Source organism: Lingula anatina, chromosome 5 (assembly GCF_051362555.1).
Source record: "Lingula anatina isolate TDL-2025a chromosome 5, LinAna3.0, whole genome shotgun sequence".
NCBI lineage: Eukaryota > Metazoa > Brachiopoda > Lingulata > Lingulida > Lingulidae > Lingula > Lingula anatina.
The window spans coordinates 19,299,081-19,323,863 of record NC_141771.1 but is presented as its reverse complement, the minus strand read 5'-3'; the positions used below and the strand labels follow the sequence as shown (position 1 = coordinate 19,323,863).

At 33.7% G+C, this 24,783-nt stretch overlaps 1 protein-coding gene and 2 long non-coding RNA genes across 3 annotated transcripts in view; 1 reads left to right on the top strand and 2 right to left on the bottom strand.

Moving 5' to 3' along the window:
- LOC147761813 (uncharacterized) overlaps positions 1-23,951 on the bottom strand; it is a 61,182-nt gene extending 37,231 nt beyond the window's left edge. Inside the window, exons 1-2 of the mRNA XM_087013130.1 lie at positions 23,938-23,951; positions 19,501-19,645 (exon numbers count right to left, since the gene is read on the bottom strand). Coding sequence (XP_086869256.1) covers positions 19,501-19,645; positions 23,938-23,951 — 159 coding nt within the window. The remainder of the gene's footprint in view (positions 1-19,500; positions 19,646-23,937) is intronic.
- The window catches only part of LOC147761812 (uncharacterized), a 271,082-nt gene that overhangs the window by 221,859 nt on the left and 24,440 nt on the right, over positions 1-24,783 (top strand). The gene's annotated exons all lie outside the window — the stretch shown is intronic.
- Positions 3,346-4,914, bottom strand: LOC147761814 (uncharacterized). The gene is made up of 2 exons (XR_015334719.1): positions 4,374-4,914; positions 3,346-4,142 (listed from the first exon to the last, which is right to left on the bottom strand). It is a non-coding gene; the product is annotated as an uncharacterized LOC147761814 (long non-coding RNA).

The window sequence follows — 24,783 nt, the reverse complement described above, 5'->3', positions numbered from 1 at the left end:
CAGGACTTAAAATAGTTTAACGTTAGTAATTTTGTCAAATCTAGTCCAATATTTCTGAAATTTGTGCAAATAAAGCTTAATAACAATTAAAATCTGTGATAAGCTGATCAACTGACTGTGACTAATTAAAAGTGTTTTTTTAGGACAATATATTTGGGAAAACTAAAAATTACATTGAAAAGACTGGCAAATTGCAGGACTTAAAATATTAAACGTTAATATTTTGTCAAATCTAGTCCAATATTTCTGAAATTTGTACAAAAGATGCTTAACAACAATAAAAATCTGTGATAAGCTGATCAGTTGACTGTATCTAAGGAAAAGTTTTTTTAGGACAATATATTTGGGAAAACTAAAAATTACATTGATAAGACTGGCAAATTGCAGGCCTTAAAATACTTAAATTTTAATAATTTTGTCAAATCTTGTCCAATGTTTCTGAAATTTGTACAAATGATGCTTGACAACAATAAAAACCTGTGATAAGCTCATCAGTTGAGTGTATTTAATGAGCAGTGTGTTTCAGGACAATATATTTAGGACAACTGAAAAATTACATTGAAAAGACTGGGAAATCGTAGGACTTAAAATAGTTAAATGCTAATAACTATGTCAAAAATGTTCCAATATTTCTGAAATTTGCACAAATGATGCTTAACAACAATAAAAATCTGTGATTAGCTGATAAGTTGACTGTGACTAATGAAAAGTATTGTCTTCGGATGATAAACTAAAAAATTAATCAAAAATTGATCATCAGAAGAGTGAGAATTAACCAAAACAAATATTTCAATATTGCAATGTACTATTTACTCTGAAATAAAACAGCAAATGTGATGATTTGAGGTTGTTTGTGTAGGAAGTTGCAAGTTACCTAAACCGTCATCTGGAGAACAATATATACCCATAAATGACTTCTCCTTACTACCAATGCCAGATGCAGATTACTCCTTAATATGGGATTCTGAAAGGGGTTGTTGTTATCACAATATCTGACAACGTCCCAAATCCTGCCAAATATAGTGCACTGTACACATGGATGAGATATAGTGCTGCTCTTGGTCTTGTCTTTCACTGCCTGTTTTTTCATGGTAAGGGTACTCTGGAAAAAGAACAATATAACTGAAAGAACTGAAAATTACATTGAAAAGACTGGCAAATTCAATGACTTAAAATAGTTAAACGTTAATAATTTTGTCAAATCTGGTCTAATATTTCTGAAATTTGTACAAAAGATGCTTAACAACAATAAAAATCTGTGATAATCTGATCAGTTGACTGTATCTAATGAAAAGTGTTTTAAGGACAATATATTTGGGAAAACTAAAAATTACATTGAAAAGACTGGGAAATCGCAGGACTTAAAATAGTTAAACGTTAGTAATTTTGTCAAATCTAGTCCAATATTTCTGAAATTTGTGCAAATAAAGCTTAATAACAATAAAAATCTGTGATAAGCTGATCAGTTGACTGTATCTAATGAAAAGTTTTTTTTAGGACAATGTATTTCGGACAACTAAAAAATTACATTGAAAAGACTGGGAAATCGTAGGACTTAAAATAGTTAAATGCTAATAACTTTGTCAAAAATGTTCCAATATTTCTGAAATTTGTGCAAATAAAGCTTAATAACAATAAAAATCTGTGATAAGCTGATCAGTTGACTGTATCTAAGGAAAAGTTTTTTTTAGGACAATGTATTTCGGACAACTAAAAAATTACATTGAAAAGATCGGGAAATCGTAGGACTTAAAATAGTTAAATGCTAATAACTTTGTCAAAAATGTTCCAATATTTCTGAAATTTGTACAAATGATGCTTAACAACAATAAAAATCTGTGATAAGCTGATTAGTTGACTGTGACTAATGCAAAGTATTGTCTTCGGATGATATATTTGAGAAAAGTGAATGTTACACTGAAAATTAAGACTGCAAAATTCCATGACTGAAAATAGTTAAACGTTAATAATTTTAAAAAATGTTGTCCAATGTTTCTGAAATCTGTACAAATGATCTTTAATAACAAGAAAAATCTGTGATAAGCTGATCAGTTGTCTGTGTCTTTTTGTAATGGTAAAGTTAATGGGAAATTGATCATCAGAAGAGTGAGAATTAACTGAAACAAATATTTCAATATTGCAATGTCTTATTTACTCTGAAAGAAAACAGCAAATGTGATGATTTGAAGTTTTTTGTGTTGGAAGTTGCAAGTTACTTAAACTGTCATCTGGAAAACAATATATACCCATAAATGACTTCTCCTTACTACCAATGCCAGATGCAGATTACTCCTTAATATGGGATTCTGGAAGGGGTTGTTGTTATCACAATATCTGACAATGTCCTAAATCCTGCCAAATATAGTGCACTGTACACATGGATGAGATATAGTCCTGCTCTTGGTCTTGTCTTTCACTGCCTGCTTTTTCATGGTAAGGGTACTCTGGAAAAAGAACAATATAACTGAAAGAACTGAAAATAACATTGAAAAGACTGGCAAATTCAATGACTTAAAATAGTTAAATGTTAATAATTTTGTCAAATCTTTTTCACTGTTTCTGATATTTGTACAAATTAAGGTTAGCAACACTTGTAATCTGTGATTTTAGTTGTCTGTGTCTTTTTTCAAGTGTCAAGTTCATTGGAAATTGATAATCAGAAGAGTGAGAATTAACGAAAACAAATATTTCAATATTGCAAAGTACTATTTTCTCTCTCAAAAAAAAAAAAAATACAGCAAATGTGATTTGGGTTTGTTTGTGTAGGAGGTTGCAAATTACCTATAACTGTCACCTGGAAAATAATATATACCCATAGAACACTTTTCCTTACCATCAATGTCAGATGCAGATTACTCCTTACAGTGGGTTTCTGGGTTAAATGGATAATGTTAAAGAATGAACCAATCAAAAATATTGAAAAAGCATATACCAATGACACAAGATCGAGAGGCATGGTGATCCATGACAGCCAACCTGCTGAGAGTGGGTTGCACCCTATGTTGATTATTGTATCCGAATTGATAAACTGTATCATTATTTTATGCTCTTTGTTCGTACATCTGACTGCTTTACTGCCTTCTTTGAAAATGCACATATTTATTTTTGGTTTCCTTAAATTTTGCAATCCTTGAGAGTCATTTTCCTCCTCTGTGTCAGACAGGCAATAATAGTCCTCTACTATCTGTTAAACAGAATTGATCATTTGAATACATACATACATACATATATATATATATATATATATATATCACGGAGAATAAAGTTGATACACTATGGAAAAGTGCTCTCGCCATGGTGACGGACCATTGGGAGCTAGTATAGAAAGACAAGGAACCGAACAAATTAGTCTGTTCTCTCCATTTTAATTAAAAAAGTTCCTATAGCTGTTTTGGCCCGGAGGGGCACAAACAGATCAAAATACAAAATTGCTGACCGGCTGTAATTAAGCAGCATTACAGATTCAAAAATTCACTAAAATATGTTAAGATCCAGAGAACAATGTGATCTACGTGAGAAGATTTGATAAATGAAGTTCATGTTGTTATCTAAAAATCTTGAAAATTATTCTGGAGTCATTGTGTTCCATTGTGGCAGTATAGTCCCGTGCCTCCTAGTACAGTGTAGTAGTCTGGAGTCATTGTGTTCCATTGTGGCAGTATAGTCCTCTGCCTCCTAGTACAGTGTAGTAGTCTGGAGTCAATGTGTTTCATTGTGGCAGTATAGTCCTCTGCCTCCTAGTACAGTGTAGTAGTCTGGAGTCATTGTGTTCCATTGTGGGAGTATAGTCCTCTGCCTCCTAGTACAGTGTAGTAGTCTGGAGTCATTGTGTTCCATTGTGGCAGTATAGGCCTCTGCCTCCTAGTACAGTGTAGTAGTCTGGAGTCATTGTGTTCCATTGTGGCAGTATAGTCCCGTGCCTCCTAGTACAGTGTAGTAGTCTGGAGTCATTGTGTTCCATTGTGGCAGTATAGTCCTCTGCCTCCTAGTACAGTGTAGTAGTCAGGATTCATTGTGTTCCATTGTGGCAGTATAGTCCCGTGCCTCCTAGTACAGTGTAGTAGTCTGGAGTCATTGTGTTCCATTGTGGCAGTATAGTCCTGTGTCTCCTAGTACAGTGTAGTGTGGAGTCAGATGATGGACTGGAAAAGACAAAAAAAAAAAGGTCGGTGATCTGAGGCTTTTTCCTTAAGATGCAGAATATTAGAGTAATTTTAGTAGGTTTACTACATGTGTACATCATATTAACTGTGAAGAAAAAAATATAAAAATCTTACAAAAAAAATAACGCGTTGTTGTAAGTCAAGGCTGAGGAGGAAAAGGGTCTACTTATAAATCAGATACAACATCAGTTCTCCAGTTAATTATCTTACCTTCATAAGCCAATGCAAAACTACAGATGAAAAGGGAATGGCAAAACTTGAAGTAGATGACGGTGTGCAATCTTGTCAGTTCTCCAAAAGCACTTTTAATCTGCACGTCAACATTCTGTAGCACATATTGTAAAATCTTCACAAGCACATTGCATCGTGATATGAACAGTGAACAACTGACACAGTCAATACCATATGTGTCCTTCACTTCAGATGTCTCATCCTGAACTCACGGATTAAGTTTGCCGAAAGAATTTATAACAGAACCATCTTAGAAAAGTGTCCTGGAGGAAGATGTGTACAGAACATTTGATGAAAATTCGGCTTTTCGGCATCACCTTTAGCCTGATACGCCATATTTATAAACATTGATTAGTATAGATGGCGACGTGCAAGAGGTGAGACTTTGGATTTGTAATGGACTGCAACCAATATCAGCAACAGGTTCATCGCCTGCTTTCTAAGAAACTCGTGCAAGGAGGGAGAGGGTTCTGGCACTGCAACAGATAATTATAACCAGGGTCCAGGCATTGTGTTATATATGTATATTGTGTATAAATTTAGCAGAAACAGACTCAAAGTCATGAGCTTCAACGAAGCGCCAATCTGATTGGTTGAAAGTTATGGAAACAATACAGGAGCCGTCCAATGAAATTTCTTTATACAATAATTATTCTTATTTATTGTTTTGTAAACAAAGCAAACAGACAATGTCTACACAGTCACTGGTAAGTTTTATTTTTTATTCCAAACTGAAACCCCATATCAAGTATAAAGTAAGCCCACATAGCGCCTTTTTATAGTGTTGTTCGTGATTTTCAAATGATTATTAACATTCTTAATGAAATTCTTTAAAAATTCTTTTCACACAACGTTTTGATGATCATTCTTGTACTGGTGCAAATGTTTTTTTTTTTTTTTTTTTTTTACAAAACTATCAAATGAAGATACAGAAATCTATGATTTGTATTTTGTTTAACTAAGATTTCATTTATTAATATATTTTAATATATTAATAAATTCATTTTAATATTTTAATATATTTTAAAATTGCAGATGACAGCTGATATGGAGATTGAAATAAACAAAAAAGAACAGTGTGTTTGTAAGTTGTGTGTGTATGTGTGTGTGACTGTATGTGTTTTGATAAATGGGTTGGCAATTCATTACAGTGGGCCTAAAACAACTAATTGATTTCTTTGTAAAATAAAAGTAAGATACCCCATTCTTTATTTACTTTAAATAAGTGGTCAATTTGAATGTTTGTAGTGAAAATATCAAAAAGATATATTGATAGGATTTCTTTCTATTTTACTTTTTATTTTGAACAGCCAAGGCCAATGTCAGAATAATTCTGACAGAAAATCTGTTGAAAGCAAAAGTGGTGGGCAGGGGAACTGCCCTTGGAGGCTGGGACACCCAGCGTGGCATTAACATGTCAAGGACCACCAACATGGGTGTCCCGTCTCTAAGGGCAGAGTTTTTCCTGCCAAAGGGCTCAAAAATGGAATGGAAATTCATTAAGCCACAAAATGTAAGTATTTTTCCTTTTACAAAAATGATAATCTAAGGTAAAAATGATTTTCTTTGAAATTTAAAAAGAAAATTTAAAATCCAACATGTTTTTAAAGTATTTATTTATACCTTCATTCATTTTTCTAGTGTATTTGATTTATCAGTTATTGTATATATTTATAAACATTTTATTTTTCATTTTAGACATTTACATATTATCAAGTTATTTAAGTATTCATTTTCATTTTATACATTAACATATTATCAAGTTATTTATTTATTCATCATTCATTCAGCCTTACCACCCTGGGTCTGGCTGGACATGGGAGCCTGAACCCTTTAGGAACAGGTGCCTCCAGGTGACCACCAAAGGACAGCATGGAAGTGACCTGTACTTGGGGAGAACTGGACATGGAAATAAAAGGTGCTTGATCTTATAATTCTATTTGATATAACCAATGGAAATAAAAGGTGAAATAAACTTTTAATTTTGTCATGTATAATGTATGGTAAAACAGATTACTTGATCTTATAATCCTATGAAATATAACCTATGGAATGAAATGATGAAATGGTCTTTTAATTCTGTCAAATACATTTTAGACTATACTTTAATCTATATCATAATTTGTGAATGACAAATAAATGTGGCATCTTATTCCAGAGTTGAACTACATGTACAAGCCTGAAGTCCACACCAGTGGTAAGTGAATTGCATTATATAATTGTATTGCTCTATTCAAGACAATAATTCAGCAGATTTAGCAATCAACTTGGTGCATTTTTTAATCTACTAGCAAGGATTTATGAATAAATTTTTTTATTGACAACAATTAACACCCTGACTCTCAGGGTGCAAGTCTGGACCTTCAGGGCCTGTTCACAATGAATTAGAAGACCTAGCTTATATACACTAACTCCATGGGAACTCTCACTGATTATGATCAGATAAACAGACTAACCCCCCCCCCCTATTGTCTCCAACATCCAGAATCACCAGGTTTACTATATTCTACTCAATGCCATGATGTATTTGATGTGTTAAGTTTAGACAAAATAAATACATGTATTGTGTTTCTTTACATTTGAATTCAATTCTCATGTTTCAGCTAGTTGATACCTACAGTAAGAATTGTAAAGAATCCTAACACTAAAGAGATAGATAAGATTGGAATCTCAGTAAAATAATTATGACTTTAATACACACATGAAACATGCACATGTGCACACACACATACACACACATTACCACATGCACACACACACACGTACATGCACACTATGTTGCACAGTATGTCTGGCCTTCGACAGTCTTAAGAAGATACTTTATCTTCAGAAAAAATTAATGCTCTTGCTGTGTAATTATTGAACACACTTGGTATTCCTTAAAATTTAATTCTGTTCTTTCAGGTGATACCAAAGAAGACAACAATGTAGCAATTGTTAAGACCCTAAGTATTGAGGAGCTAGGTAAGGTTAGAATTTCAGTAAAATAATTATGAATTAAAAAAATTTTTTTAAATATACTTCTGAAACAGGTGTGGACATATACACTAACAAACCCACATACACACACATTCATTACACACATGTTGTTCAAGCAAAGTCTGGTCTGTAGTATACTTAAAGGGATAATAACTCTTCGTTTCGGCTAAACAATGAATTTTCCTGGAGTAAACAACAATTTTCCCATACTTACCAATGGTTAATGAATCCATTTTTACATTCAAAGTTTGTCCCTGGTTTTTTTTCTAAAAAGTTTGTTTTTTTTGTTAAAATCTCTTAAGAGTATAGCCATCACGTGGTCTAAAGACAAGCTCAGATATCAGAATAATAGCTATAACTGCAGTTTTTGTGGTAAAACAGAATATATTATATTTCTATGAGTTATTCACAATGTTTTTAAGAAATTTTATTTATTTTTAAGTCAATTAAATATTTGAATGTGTCTTCAACAAATTGTAATACTGAATCCTAATTGAACATGCACAGATATAGAATGTTAAGTTTTTATTTGAAATCATTTTTTCTTTAGCTGATATCAGAGACACAACAACTGTGACAGAGGACGTGAAGGAGAGAGGTAAGACAGCAGGGTCAATAGAATAAGTATCTATTTATTACACTGATGATATGTGATTGTGCATGTACACGCACACACACACAAACACAAAAAAGTGCTGTACTTGTACGCTTGTTGCACAAGCAAAGTCTGGCCTTTGACAGACTTCAAAAGACAATTTATCTTCTTTAAAATTAATGCTTTTGCTGTGTTAAGATTGAACACACATAATGCTATCTTTAAATTTCAATTCAATTCTGTTCTTTCAGATGACACCAAAATCAAGAACAATGTAACAATTCTTAAGACCCTTAGTATTGAGGAGATAGGTAAGACAGGAATCTCAGTAAAATAGTTTTGACTTTTAATATAGTTATGATACACGCACGCACACGCACACACACACACACACACACACACCGCAGTCAGGTCGCTCCAACAAAGTCCGGTATTTAGCATACTTAAGAATATAATTTTTCAAAGTCAATTAAATCTTTGAATGTTCTCAACAAATTGTAATGCTGAATCCTATTTGAACATGCACAGATATAGAATGTTAGAATTTTATTTGATGTTATTTTTTCTTCAGCTGATATCAAAGATACAAAGAGTGTGTCAGATGCTGAGGGCATCAAAGATAAAGGTAAGACAGTAAGGTCAATTCAACAGGAATTCATTTAACACACTTAAAAATGTAAACTCATACAGATGGACTTTAGGGTGGAGACTTTCACGCACAAACTCTGAGTTTATATTCACTGTTCATTTATCTAAATCTTTCAATGTGTCTTTGACTATGTTAAATAACATATCGAATCCTTGTTGTGCACATGTATGGGATGTTTAATTTGTTTTTAATGTCTTTCTTCAGTCAATATCAAAGACACAACAACCGTAAGACAGAAGGATCAATAAAATAGAGATTTATTTATTACACTGATGGAATGTGATTGTGCACACACACACTTACACTGATGAGTAAACACAGTATGGCCTTTATTCAAGTTTTACTCGTCTAATTTGTTTATTCTTAATAATTATGAGATTATTAATTGTAAATTTTTTCAGTACAGTTGCAAGCGTAAAATAATATGGTGCAATGACTGCTTATTGAAGGTTATACATTATTGCATATTAGTAAGTAATAATGTGTCATATATTTCAGCTTCCAAGAACAGTCAACCATCTAGGTGGAGAAGGTTCCTAAATCTTATCACATCTTGCTTCAGACGAAGATCAAGAACATAAATGGTTATTATTATTATTATTGATTTTGGTGTTGTTAAATAAATCTAATCACTCCCGATATTTAGGAATGAGAAAAATTTGACAGCATTTTAAAAAAGAACAGATTCATTATACAGTCACAAGGAAGTTCTTTTGTTTGTTTCTTTATTTTGATGGCATCATAACTAAGTGAACTTTCAGTTTTTAAGAGGTACACTATGTTAAACAGCTGGTAAAACCTGTACAGTAATTATATGATAGCAGCCAAGAGCTGCTGGTTGTAGAGTTACTGTCAACATCTTTTTACAGCTAATGTGTTTTAACTGAATTATATTTTAATATTTTCATCTTATTTTTCAGGGTCATCATTGCAGAACTATTGCTTCTGTAGCAGCCAGTTAAAAACTTCAAATGACATTCTCTTAATTTTACAATAAAATATTAATTTTGTGTAATCAAATGTGTTTTGTTTTTCTTTCTTTTCTTAATTGAGGGTAGCATTGGGGAGGGGTGATCACAGTTGACAGGAAATAAAGTCAATTAAAAAATCACAGTATGCTAAACTTAATGCATATCTCACTGACAATGCTAGTCGAAAATCATGAAGCACTAGGTATAATACTTCGTTTCATGAAGGGCAAAGAATAAAATGCCGTATTGACAAGTCACAGGAATGAGGTGCTTCACAGATCAAGCTAAAAAATATGGACATTTCATGCATCTCAGGGAAATAAAAAGTGGCTTTCAAGGGTAACAAAAATACCCAGTGGGAAACTTTTAATTAAAAAGTTTTAAAAAGCATAATATAATGATTCTTGTTTAAAGCATTTGAAATGTGGGTTAAGAAGGCAGCACTTGACTTGTATCTACAATAAATGAAAAACGTCAACATTTGATTTCTGATTCAAGTTTATCTCCAATTTTTAAATTAAATTCTTTTTAAAAATTTCTTTTATTAAACTTAAGAAATAAACTATACTGAGATATATACAAAAACACTCATTCACATACCCTTCCAAAGGGCTGAATTACTTTAACTACACTTTCACTTTTATATTCAAGTATGTTCATCTTTGATTAAAACAGATAAGCTTAGGTTATAATAATATGTAAATAATTAGTACCAAATACACAAAGGATCCCATCCATTTGATGAGTATTTTCTTTATAATGTATATTGTATAACATAAAATTATATATCATGAAAGACAATGGAAAAAAACAATACTTCAGACTTTTAAATGCAGTTAACAATTTTTAAATAAATTTTCTCTCTGCAGCATATGAATTCCACTTTTAAGCCCAGTTCATGAATATTTTAATATCCAGGCCTAACCAACTACCAGACTCGGCACCTAAGGATCCTGACTTAACCGGTATATCGGACCACACTACCCGTTTTCAAGGTGTGTGTCAGATCGCATTTCGGAGTATCAGTCAGAACACCGACAGGATGAGCCCACGCTCGGCTGTCACCTTGATTGGATAGTAAACGATTGTCGTATTAAATCGCTATATTAAAAACCGGGTGCATAAATTTGAAAGCCACCTAGATGAACCTTAGACTGGCATATTAATCTAATACAATGCAAAAAAGCCCTATCAAAAGTGGTTAAAGCATTCAAACCGAATGTCGTAAAGTCCCCATATACCCCCATAGAGATAATGAAATAGAGTACTCTAAAGTAAGAGTACAGTTTAAGGTTGTTCAGCCGAGCGTGGATGAGCCCGCAGTCGTCCTACAAAATTTGTTCTTGGGTATGATACTCCGAAATGCTATCTGACACACACCTTGAAAACGGGTAGTGTGGTCCGATATACCGGTTAATTCAGGATCCTTAGGTGCCGAGTCTGGTAGTTGGTTAGGCCTGATATCTAGTGCTTTATTTCAGTTTTATCTCACAAGGAAAACAATTGTTTATATAAATTTACATTTTAATATTTTTATCGACTAAATACATTCTACCCAATAATACCACCCTAATATTTGTAAACTTTTCTTCAAGTTTGTGTCAATGTTCTCTATTCCAAATAAGTTTCTGATTAAATTTCATCAAAAGTGACAATCTGTAGGTTCGTTTTAATTTACATATCTTGAGCTTCTGCTACTTACAAATACCTATGATGACTTTAAGACGATATATATAGAACATGGCAAAACTATGATGTGCATTTGTTGGTAAAACTGAAGTTGCAGTAAACTAACGTGTTATAGCAAATGCCTTGTAAAAAGTAATATACGCAAATCATCTTAATTCAACAAGAAAAGACAATGAAAAGCCATTGGAATCATTAAAGGTTCCATATATCCTCCCCCCCCCCCCATGGATAGATAAATAAAATTAAGGAACTAATTCTTTTAAACATCCACACCAAACTAAAACATTGTAATTTATAGAATATCACACTGCTACATAATACAATGTATTCCATATAAATGAAACCAATAATCCACATTTCAAGCAACAATTTTGTGACTTTTATATCTTCAGCTTCACCAAAAATATTCTTATTAACATCTACACCCATTTAAAACAGTGTAATTTATAGATTATGTGAGTGTTAAACAAAGTTTAATCAAATCAAACCAATTCAATGTGGTGTAGACAATAATATAACAACTAAAGCTTCACAAAAACCACAATATCTCAAAAAAAAAAAAAAAATCATATTGTTTGTGAGCAACCAGAATAGAAATTTAATCACTTGATTGTCTCAGTAAGTGGGTCAAAGTTTAAACAAAAAATACAGCCCCACACATTTTGATATTTAATTTTGAAAGAAAAGACTTAGAACAAAGACAAGTTTTACATCAGACTCTTGTGATAATACATGAGTCTTCCGACGGGACTATCATAAAAGTTGTGAAAAAAAGAATGATAAAATATTAATACGAAATATCAATGTTGCCTGATATAAAACTGACTTAACATCAGAAAACTATGGAACTTGAAAGTGGTACACTCTAATTATTTCTCTGATCCACATTACTGCTGAGTTTTAAGCCATTTTGAAGAAGAAAAACATGTCCAAGTTAATCTACTGGTCAAGATTTGCATTTGATGAAGTACATCAGATTTGTCCTTGCTGTCATGCTGATAGTAAAGTGGTCTCCTAGGCTTCTCTTCTGTTGATAATCTGGAATTTTTTCACAATATTTCTTAAGAAGATATCCATGGCTTTAGTTCATTAATATGTTTCTAAGTAAAAAGATTATCATTACACTGTGAAAGAAAATATTTAAATATTAAATACCAGGAATCATTTTATTAAGAAAACATGATGCTTTTTCATATTGTCCACAGATACTACAACCGCCCTGATATGTCTTTAACTGTTTTAATAAATAAATAAATAAATAAATAAATAAATAAATAAATCTCACAGGGAGTAGTTTTACCTCAGCTGTGGTACCATAAGGTCTGGAGTTTGTTTGTTACCCTGATCTCCATGACAACAGATCCACATGATCGTCTGCAATCAGAGGCGGATTTAGGGCGTCTTCTGGGTCTTCCGGAAGACGGTCAGATTTTCAAGTTTACGTTGACGGGTATCTAATTTTTTCTGTCGGAAGACGGTCAAAAATGGAGGATGGATCAATAAAGATAAATTGGAAGACTGTCAGAAAATAGCTCTGGATCCGCCCCTGGCAATCACATCAAAGATGGTGTCTAGAGTCTCAGCAACCACCGACAATGTCTGGTCCTTGGTTACTACTTCCACAAGAAATGAGCCAAAATTCTGAAGGAAAAAAACAACTCAACATCAAAACTTGCAAATATACAGACCACAAACAGTAACCAAAATTTCAACAACATTAGCAAAAGAGTTTTAAAAATTCTAAAAGCAATCAAAGTGTTCCCTTTAACAACAGGTAAAAGAAACAAATGTTTTTTACTCTTTTGCTTTTCTGATCATTAGTACAATCTTCTATGTCTTTTAATATTTTAGGGATTATCAACTGGACACAAAAGTTCATTTAACACTAGTAATATTCGCTAAGCAAAATTTACTTAAGGATTCGTAATGACGGATATGGTCAGGGAAAAAAAGAACATTAATCTACTTCTATTTTTAGACAAACAAGACAAAATTTGTAAGTAAAGTTGAACAAAAATATTATTTTAAATAAGCAGTTATAAGGTAGACAACAGCTGTGTTGCACAAAGATAGCATTGAAAACAGTGATCAAAACACACAGAAACATTCAATGCCTGTAACATGTTCAGACATTTAACAAATAATTTCAAAGAAAATGATTCAATGGCAACTCATCAAGAATTATAACTCAAAAGTTGTAAAATTCTTTGAAGAAATCAGAAAATTTTATCTCAACAGGTCCATCTATAAAACATGGACATAATAAGAGAAGGACATGAAATGCTGAGCTAGATCAAAGGATAATCGGCTTAACGTGAGCTCTTCGCGAAACCATGTGCGTTCAGATCACGTACCCTCCCGTACAGGTAGCGAGCATATCGCAGTTGTCGATGACTTTTTGTGTCATTTGGGCAGGTAGTTTGCGATATCGTGAGTCAATCCTTCGGGTGGATGGGACAATAAACTTATAGAGATTAAGTATAAGTACAATTTGTTCTGTCAATTTGGAAACTATGTGAGAATTTGATATGTTTGTTCATGGAGGAATTCAAAATGCCCTATGTGGTAAAGGCAATCTTGTTTGTTGCCTAAAATGAGCATTCAAAATTGTACAATTGTAGTGTAGTATACTTGTTTTCAGCTATGATCCGATTGGAAAATATTTCTAGTGTCAAACTTTTCTCTCTATGTGAGAAATTAGCCTGAGACCCAGCAATAATGAAACCTTCAATCGTGTCTTGAATTAAAATGACGCAATTCCTCTCCAATTTATTCAACTCGTTGACATCGTTTTAGGTCTGGTATTTTTTACGTACCGTTTAGATAAAGGTGGCATTTACACTGCTGTGTACTATATGTATAGGTTTATGTTACTTGCTCATGTGAGCCCGAATTATGTAATGATAATTAATATTTTTAACTTTCAATATGGGCTCTCGTTGCAATAGGGCAACACACATGCATGGTTGATACATTGGCACATTTTTTGTAGTTTGCAGTGAAAATTTTAATAAAAAAATGAGAAAATTAAAAATGTGCACATAATGAAAATCTGACTCCCCCATGAAAATTTGACTCCCCCATCATAACCTCCGAAATTGAGGTTTTTGCAAGACAAACAGGGTAAACAAATTTATAAGTGGTTGAAGTATAGTCCACTACCTAAGTTGTCAGACAAGTCAAAGAAAAGTGGAGTAATCTATATAGACAACAGGCATCAACATTTTCAGCCTGTTTATGATATTTAAAACTCATCTTAACAAAGATGTGCCAATGTATCAACCATTTTACATACTACAAGATCACAGACATATACTCAAAATAAAATAAGTTTTATGAAGTTTTGTGGAGGGGGAGTCAAATTTTCATGGGGGAGTCAGATTTTCATTATGTGCAAATGTTTAATTTTCTTATTTTTTCATTAAAATTTCCACTGCAAACTACAAAAAATGTGCCAATGTATCGACTATTTTACTTACTACAAGATCAGAGACATATACCCAAAATAAAATAAGGTTTATGAAGTTTTATGATGGGGGAGTCAAATGTTCACGGGGGAGTCAGATTTTCATTATGTGCACATTTTTAATTTTCTCATTTTTTTATTAAAATTTTCACTGCAATCTACAAAAAATGTGCCAATGTATCAACCATTTTACATGCTACAGGATCACAGTCATATACTCAAAATAAAATAAGATTTATGAAGTTTTGTGGCGGGGGAGTCAAATTTTCATGGGGGAGTCAGATTTTCATTATGTGCATATTTTTAATTTTCTCATTTTTTCATTAAAATTTTCACTGCAAACTACAAAAAATGTGCCAATGTATCCTCCATTTTACATACTACAAGATCACAGACATATGCCCAAAATAAAATAGATTTATAAAGTTTTGTGGAGGGGGAGTCAAATTTTCATGGGGGAGTCAGATTTTCATTATGTGCTCATTTTTAATTTTCTTATTTTTTCATTAAAATTTTCACTGCAAACTACAAAAATTGTGCCAACGTATCATCCATTTTACATACTACAAGATCACAGTCATATACTCAAATAAAATAAGATGTATGAAGTTTTGTGGAGGGGGAGTCAAATTTTCATGGGGGGAGTCACATTTTCATTATGAAAATCTGACTGGGGAGTCACATTTTCATAATGAAAATCTGACTGGGGAGTCACATTTTCATGGGAGTCAGATTTTCATGTTACATGGTCTGCTCCAGTTTGAGAATGATAATTAATAGTTTTTCATTTTTAAATTGGAGTCCCTAAACAGCATAGAGACGATGGACAAACACCCTCACTGGTCTTTTAATTAAAGTATAAATGTGGACATGTACACATGCAAACTTCATGATTATATTTACTTAGGTAATGGTCATAAAAGTGGATCGCGATCTTATTTGTGATTAAAGTCTCACCTCTGTAATTGGCTTGCTACATTGCATTATCTTGTTATCAGATGCATTTGGATGGCACCTACCTGGCTTTATTAGTCATCATGCTTTTAAACAAGTTATATATCAGCTCGACATATATCAATACAATCTTGGGAACGATAACAAGTATAGACAAAGGCCAGAGCCCGTTTTAATGAGGTAACAAGAAAAGATACTGAAAATCCGAAACAAATTTCCACGTGTTGGCGCAAGTCTATGTGCTAGCAACTGCAAGACAGAGGCAATGCTGTATCATAGCAACCATGAGGGACCGCGAGAAATTGCGTTATCCATGCAATAGAACAAAAGAATTTCAATGAGGCACAGCACGCGCTACCTTGATAAAAAGTCGTTCAGGCTACCGTGGAGCTATCAAAACAGCTTATCTGAGACAATGGGCGAATGTTTACCCGAACGCACATAGCTTCAAAGGAAGATGCCGCGTTTCATGTCCTTTCCTATTTAGGTCCAAGTATAAAAGAAGTAAAGATTTTTCATTGTTACAAATATTATTGTTTGATTGGTTTCCAAACACTGTATAATATTATTTAATGTAATGAGAGATAGAGATAGCCCTTAATACCTGAACTTTTAGACATACCATTACGTAGCAAATTCAATGACTACATCCCTAAGAAAGATAAACAACATAACGTACATGTACTAGTACATATCTGGGGTAACTTGTAGGTGTATTTCCATCTCTGTCTTACTGGTTTGATGGTTCACTGATATTACAGCAATTTTCAACAAGTGTGTCCATGGCCTATTGGTACACTCACCTGAAAGACAAATGTTAACATTATCATTAGTTGAAAGGAATAAATTATGTTTGAAACAGAAAAGCTGACAAAAATTCAGTCACCTAACAGTAAAAAAAATTTCTAAATGCACTCACATTAAAAAAGTCTATTCTTGCTCCTTTTTGAAAGTAACATGGTGGAGTTAATGAAAAAGTTTTAATACCTATAACTGAAATAAAATTATTATAAATTTCTTAACCTGAACATGCCCAGTAGCCAGGGGGTGTGGGGGTCCCTTTTTGCTGAGAAAATGTTACACCTGAGTAAAATTTTATTTTAGTACACGAAGAATGCATGGTACAAGGTCCATTTTTTCAGAAAAAGAACCCCCCTTTTGAAACAGCTGGGGTTTCACAAATTGAATTAATTGAATGACTTTTCACATCATGTACAAAAAATTGCATATATCATGAAAGAATTCACACAGGAGAGAAACCTTACAAGTGCAGATTCTGTGACAAAACTTTTACTCAAAAAGGCCATTGCACTGAGCATGAAAGAATTCACAGTGGAGATAAACCTTACAAGTGCAGATTCTGTGACAAAACTTTTAAAGACAAAACTTCTTGCACATATGAGAGAATTCACACAGGAGAGAAACCTTTTAAATGTAGATTCTGTGACAAAACTTTTACTCAAAAAGGCCATTGCACTGAGCATGAAAGAATTCACAGTGGAGATAAACCTTACAAGTGCAGATTCTGTGACAAAACTTTTAAAGACAAAACTTCTTGCACATATCATGAGAGAATTCACACAGGAGAGAAACCTTTTAAATGTAGATTCTGTGACAAAACTTTTACTCAAAAAGGCCATTGCACTGTGCATGAAAGAATTCATGGAGACGGATGAAATAAGTAATGTGGAAATTATGCCAGGTTACATGTCGATCCTCCCATGCACCGGTACATCCCTGCACCAATACTTCTCCTCACCGATACTCCCTCACAATTACAGATATACTGAGGGGCAGTATCGGTGTGGGTAAGTATCGGTGCGGGGGAGTATCGGTGCGGGGATCTATCGGTGTGGGGTCGTAACGATGTGCATAATACCAAAAATTACTAAGGGGATTATCGGTGCAGGGGGTATCGACATGACCACTTATGCCATAACCCATCATACATATGAATAAGAGAACATCACCATTATTACTGACAATGATGTCTATGAAATACTTACTGGCATAAAAAGGACCACGCCAGGTGTCATCACAACAATCATAAAAAATCCTTTCTACAGCTCTCAGCGATATATTCAGATGACAGAAACAGAAAACAAACTCTTACCTTATAACTTTGCTATTTTTGGACATCTTAAGAACAATCAAATGTAACTGCTTCAATTTATCAATAATTATCACTTTTATACTGTGTAGGTTCCAACCATTATCTTCCATGATCAGACACATTATCTATGATAGATCATCTATAATAAAAGAACTGTACTTAGTCAAATACATGATATTATGCTAGAAAATCCCTCTCTTCTATCTTTATTGTTGAAAACAGAACGAGAAATAGTGTCACATTTTCAAAGAATTTACATTTACAAGATGAAAAGAATTTAAATTATTTCATTTTTAATGTATGAAATTTATATATCCTATGATTTAGAGAGAATAAAGAGTTGTAAAAGAAACATTTTTTTGTTTATTCAACAAAATATCAAACTCCAAATGAATATTTGATAAAACAAGACATAGAAGACGGTACTTATTACAGACTTCAAAAAAATAGATTCAATGACAGATAGGCAAGTCAGATATTGAGAGTTTAAAATGTCAAAAAAGAAAGTAAAATGAAAAAAAAAACAGGAATTATCCCTGTAGATGTAATACTATATGCTCTGTCTAAAAGAAGTCAATGTTTTATTACTGTTCCCAGGTTTTCTGACCAGCCATCAACAAGTCACTACTGTGTCAGCACAATTTCAATATTTTAATTTATCAACTGAACACAATTCCACCTAACATTCTGTATCAGTGGGTCAGAGACATTTAATAATTCACAGGCAATTTCTGTAACTTCACATGATAACTTTTTATTGTACATGTAGTCCGTAAAGAGGTAAAGTAAGCTTGTTGATTATTCTGATTAAAATCAGAATAATCAACAAGCTTATTTGTATAAGACAATAAATTCATGAAGCCATTGTCTTGGTTTGATTCCCCACATATCGTTAGTATGTAACTGAGCAAGCAACAAGTGAACATTAATTGACTGAAACTGGTTACAAATATTTTTGGATTTTCTCATAGCGATTTACATGTAAATATTTTGACCACAAATCAAGTAAGTAGTATTATCCAACACAAACAAATACAATGGTATCCGTATTTTGAGCCTGTTTGTAATTTTTATCAGTGCTTTTGCGCTGTTCCAGACAAGTGAACCACAAGTAATGCTTAACTGTAGTCATCAAAAGAAATTTTAGTATAATAATAATAATAATAATAATAATAATAATAATAATAATAATAAATTAATAAACATATATGTCAATGAATCAAAATGTCAAAAGATGAAAAATTCAGTAGTTAAGAAAACAAGCTAACCCAGTGGCAGATTTGGGGGGGGGGGTCAGGGGGGTTGAACCTTCCGTTTCAGAAAAATAAAACAAATCTCAAAAACTAGCTTTTTTAGCTACAAAAATCTGTTGATCAAAATTTCATGTCTGATCATAGGTAATAATTGATATCATATATAAACTTAGCATTGATATAAAATCCAGGGGCGGATGCAGAGCTATTTAGTCTTCAAAATTATCTTTATTGATTCATCCTCAAATTTTGATTGTCTCCCATTAGAAAAAATTAGATACCCGTCAATTTAAACTTGAAAAAGTGACCGTCTTCTGGAAGACCCAGAAGACGGTCTGAATCCGCCCCTGAAATCTAAAAAAATACAAATATTACCCGCTGACAGTGACCTCTGTATTGTGGCCAACTGATGACCCCATCACTAATGGTTAGTTTACCTGAGTGTCCCTAGTGCTGTCTTCCTGACTTGTTAACAACTGACCACTAAGTGAAGGCCTTGGGTTGCGGACCAGGGTGGCCACTAGACATGCGGTGGACTCTGGTGTTGATGGAACGCACCCCCCCCCCCCCCCGCTTCCGCCCCTTGCTCAGGGCTGACGCAGTTGATTGTGAGGGAATCAACTGCCCCCCCCCCCCCCCCCAGCACACACCCCGGCTCCTGCTATGTGTCATGGATCACGCTAAATAATAGAATGTTTGACGCATCTCGGGTAAATAAAAAAGTTGCTTTCATGGGTTACAAATATACCCTATAGATTACAAATACACCCTAATTTGTTTGAAAATTCATAATCAGAGCGAATGATTCTTAGATAAATTGACTGGTTAGACGGAACGCATTCGTCCCATGCGCAGGGGTGACGCAGTTGGTTGTGAAAGGGTTAAGTTCCCCCCCCCCTCCTCCCGTCTCGCTCCTATTCTGTCTTCTCACCCTGAGTGTCAAAGATAACTTGAAACAAACATCTACACTACTATGACATACCCTTGTCGTTTCCAGTTACTCGAAACCGCAAGGGTTAATTGCTATTAAGATCTGAAGTTCAGGGTGCGGCTCCTGCGTGTCAAAACTATCGTTGGCTGGTTCATCTTCTGCCGGGAGTTGAACAGTTAACGTGGTCAACAAATCGTTAGGGAGAGACCGATGGCATAGAGAATTTTCAAGTTGTCTGCAAAGTGCTACACAAAGAAACTGCAAAAGTGGGCTATTTTTACACTCTTTTCAAAGATTGTAATAGACTTTGATTATAACAGCTCCACGCTCTTTTTTTATTTTGCAGTTCAATGGGTCCCCCTCTCTCTCGTCCGCCTCTCCCGAAAATGTTCCACTCCAGAAAAAATCAATAATGCTATGGGAGAATTGTACAGGCAAATGACCTACATTCTCCACTGCAGTTATTGGCGCTAGTTTAACAATGTTATGACTTGGACGTGATAACGTGATTCACGCCTGTGATATGAAGTTTTATAATTCATATAAATAAATTCATAAACAGGGCGTGTCGATCAAATGATTGGAAATTTGTGAGGGTAAAGGGACATCGTCATTTATAAAAGTAATAAAAACTGTAAATGACTCAAAACCACAAAAAATGCATTTTTTTCTTATATGCAAATTAGATTGCCTGTAGTAATATAAGGCTGTCCGGAAGTGATGTCCACATCAGAGATTTCAAATAGCGGTGATCATGATCACCTAAGCTATCTTAAATTTTATTATTTGATAAAAATAATGCATATTTGAAGCTACCAAATGTAATTTACCGAAAGAAATAAAGCAACTTTCCTTTCATAATAAATCATTTCTTGACCCGCCCTTCGGCAGAATTTTGTAACAGCTAGAAGGCTGAGAAGGGCTTCTTGACGAGAGCCCCGGTGTACGCCCCTTCCCTCCCCTCGAGAGGTACTGTAAAAATCACTTTTATTAATATTTTCCAGCGAATAGGAAATTTGATTTTTTATAGATATAAATAACTCATATTCCTATGCTTTTATTGCATTTTGCCTGTGGCTCTGCTGATTTTGAGCGAGAGAGAGAATTTGTTTAACGTTAGATCGCAAGGATGTGGTATTTAACTGTTATGAAATTTCCATAACTTTCATGTCCATATTGAATTATCAATTCATCAATAAGATTTAGTTAACAAGATTATTCGAATAATAAAGAAATTGAGAAAAAAAAAATCAAATTCAAGGAAGATTGCATTTTTAATTTTCCACGCAATCCAAATGCAATAATTTACCAGTTGACTTTATTTTGGTTATTCAACTGAAAGCGTACTCATTTTTTCCGTTTCTAAAAATAAAATGTGTCACTGATATCTTAAATTTTTTTACTACAGGTAGAGATTTAGCAGTTACCTGTGTCCAGTCTCGTGAAAATTAACCTGCCATTAATATATGGAATAGATAAGCGTGTTAATCGTGGTGCAACACAAATAAAAAGTGAACGCGGTAAAAATTCAGTCATGGTTGTCGTGAGACACAACCTACCGCCAGTCTTATTCAAAATACAGTAGAATCTACCTCGACATAGAGAGGAGACACTCGCCGTGTCACGTCAAAACAAAGCTGTTTGATAGTTGACGTGGTTATAAACATTGGATATAAAACAGTAGAGGAAGGCAATTCTATTCTCATATGTAGGGCACAGTGACGGTAAAACATCTTGGATTTGTTTCGTTTTGCTTGTTATAATTTTTAATTGATATTATTATCTTTTTGTCACACACTCATGTACGGGAGGACCAGCCCCTCTTCAGATTTCTCATAGAATTTTTTCCTTTAGCCTCTTTTTTTTTTTTTTTTTTTTGGGGGGGGGGGAGGGAGGAGAAAAGACCATTGGGAAACAAAACGTAAAAGTAAGACACACGCCACCCCCTTAGACTCTAAATCTGGCATTGAATAAGTGGCCTAATCATGAAATACGTGGATTATATTTGGCGTTATAACGTTACGTTTTGGTGTAGGACACAAATAGATAAAACGCACCCTGTCTTGTGCTTTGGTAGTTCACCTTGCAGGTAATAGGCCCTACTGCAACAGTGGTCAACGGCTTGTCACACCTAACACATTACAATCAATTCTGTGGTAGACGTCGCAATCATGTTGAGACAGAACAGACGCCAGAATATCACACTGTATAATAATGATTATTTCTTATTTATTGATAAGATATTGATAACCCAGTGGGTTAAAGTTCTAGACAAAATATTAAGAGCACTACAATAAAAATAAGATTTTTTAAAAATGAACTAAGGGTTCATTCCCAATGAAACTATCATCATACGTAGATTGATCCAACTCTGCTGAATGCAATCAGTTTATCAGCTTAACACGCCTCCTATTGTTTAAACTTTTTCGTAAATCACTTTTTGTGTATTCTACTAAACACCAGGCGGAGGAGAAACAATTTGAAATATCAATTTCCGAAGAAAAAAATATTTGATACGAATGGAATTTCATTTCTTTTACTACATAAAATATGTTATTCGAGTGCTGTATGTGAAAGAATCATGTGATGTATGATATATGTTGAAATCTTGTATATGTCAATATTGACAGCATGAAATGACAGGAGGATATTGGGGAGGTAGAATAAAACTGTTATAACTTGTGCATGACAGTACAGACGGGCGTTATGAAAACTGGTTGTATGATGCAAAGTGAAAAAAAAACAATTTGAATAAAATGCTTCGGCAAAATATAGGCATAGCGTATCTTCACGGCGTTTGTGCTGACGTGCTAAAATATTGCGCAGATTTTCCTGGGATAAGTGGTATTTTTCTTCAACTAATCAACCCTTCTTTCCTGTCACTGGCCAAAATTCTGTAAAAATCTGGATAATTTAACAAACGCCTTCGTTATCATGACCAGGTTCCACGCACGCACGCACGCACACACACAAAGACACATATTCGAAAGTTTATTTGCCATTGTGAAGGTAAATGAAGACTACAAAATCGTATGATCATATGATGATATGATCACATGATTTAAGGTTAATAAAGTTTTAGTCTGCTGATTCCAGCAGATGGCGTCATAGTGCGATCAGGTCGGTCACATATACTAAACTCTGTTCAGATAAAAACGTGCATTTGACCGTAACCAGTGACGTAAATAATGTTTCATTGTGGGGGGTGTTAGGGTATGAGATTACTTTTAACAATGGCGTGTTTTGAAATATATCAAACACAAATGCGTCCTATGCATTTTTATTGCAGTAAATTGTCAATGAAGGTTCACCTATCAGATAATGATGATGATAATAAAGTAAACAATGAGACCAAAATATCCTGCCTCCTCCCCCATGAATCGTAACCAACACTCCAGAAAGAGATGTCACGTCTTCATCAGTTCAGAGTGACCAGGGAGTGGATGCGAGGCAATCCAGATTCATGTACTAAGTATACGAAAATATCAGTTTCAACCGATTTAGTACAACGCTGTAAGATATTAATGTTAGGTATTTGATGATAACTTATTTGTGATTCAGTTTTGATGCCTGAATGTTTAAAACTGGTATTGGAAATACCCCAATATTTTCCCCATTTTGCTTCCATTTTGCTTCCTCCACCAGCTCTTCATATCTCATATGCACTTCATGTAAATTGGACTGCGTTAGTAGATATAGTCATAGGAGTAAAATTAAACATTTTGCGTGTGTCATTTTTCTCAATCTTTTTGCGAAGGAGAGAGATAGTATATGTAGGAAAATAGGTAGTTATAAAACTTGTTTGCATATATCTTTAAGAAAATATATTCCTCTATCCAGTAAAGAGTGAAGTAATTTTTCTTCAATCAACAGCTTAATATTAAAATAGTTTACCTTTACCTCCAATATTTTGATGTCTAATAGAACATTCATCATTACTCACCTGGGTAGCCTCATTCCCTGATTTCAATATTAAGCTGCTGATTGAAGAAAATTTACTTTATTCTTATAAGCTAAAACAGCTGATAATATTCCTCTCTGATCTGTCCAGTTTAAATTTATTACATATGGGTAATATTACATCGAATAATATCGTTTTTGCTAATGTCTTGTGAGCTATACTTTTTAAAATGTGTTCTTTTATCCAATAAAAATTAATGACAAATTGGGAATATTACATTAAATAATATTTTTTGCTGATGTCAATTTTTCATTTCTTGTTCTTAATTACTTTGAGTTCAGCATATGAAATAATATCACTCTCTTCGAAAACATGGATTTTAATTTCAAATCAAAGGCATATAGTGCGCGTTATACCTTTACCTAGAAAAAAACATCCTGAGAAATTCAACAATTTCACTTTATCACCAAAGCACATTCTTGTTCAACACCGAGGACAAAAGCACGTTGCATGAAAGTTTTAAAAAGTCGAGTTGTTATATGCCGTACTCTGTTACTTCCCAGTGCGGTTTACAATAGATAATAACACGTTTTGAGTTGTAAATTTCAAAATGTACCGTTCAAAATGGAGCGGTATGTACCTTTGCTTTACTTTAAACGCTCAGAGAAGAGATTAGAAAACTTAATTTCATAAGCTTGTTCTTGTTAATGATCCAATTTTCTGATGTCTAGGTTCGTAGTACATGTATGTACACTGTGACTTTCGTAAAATGCAACTGAAAGATGATGTCTCTTAAAGAAATCTAGATTCTGTGTAAAGACGAAAGAATTATTGATACCATTTTTCAAAATCTGCTCAGCTTTGAAAAACTTACTTTTTTTTATTAGA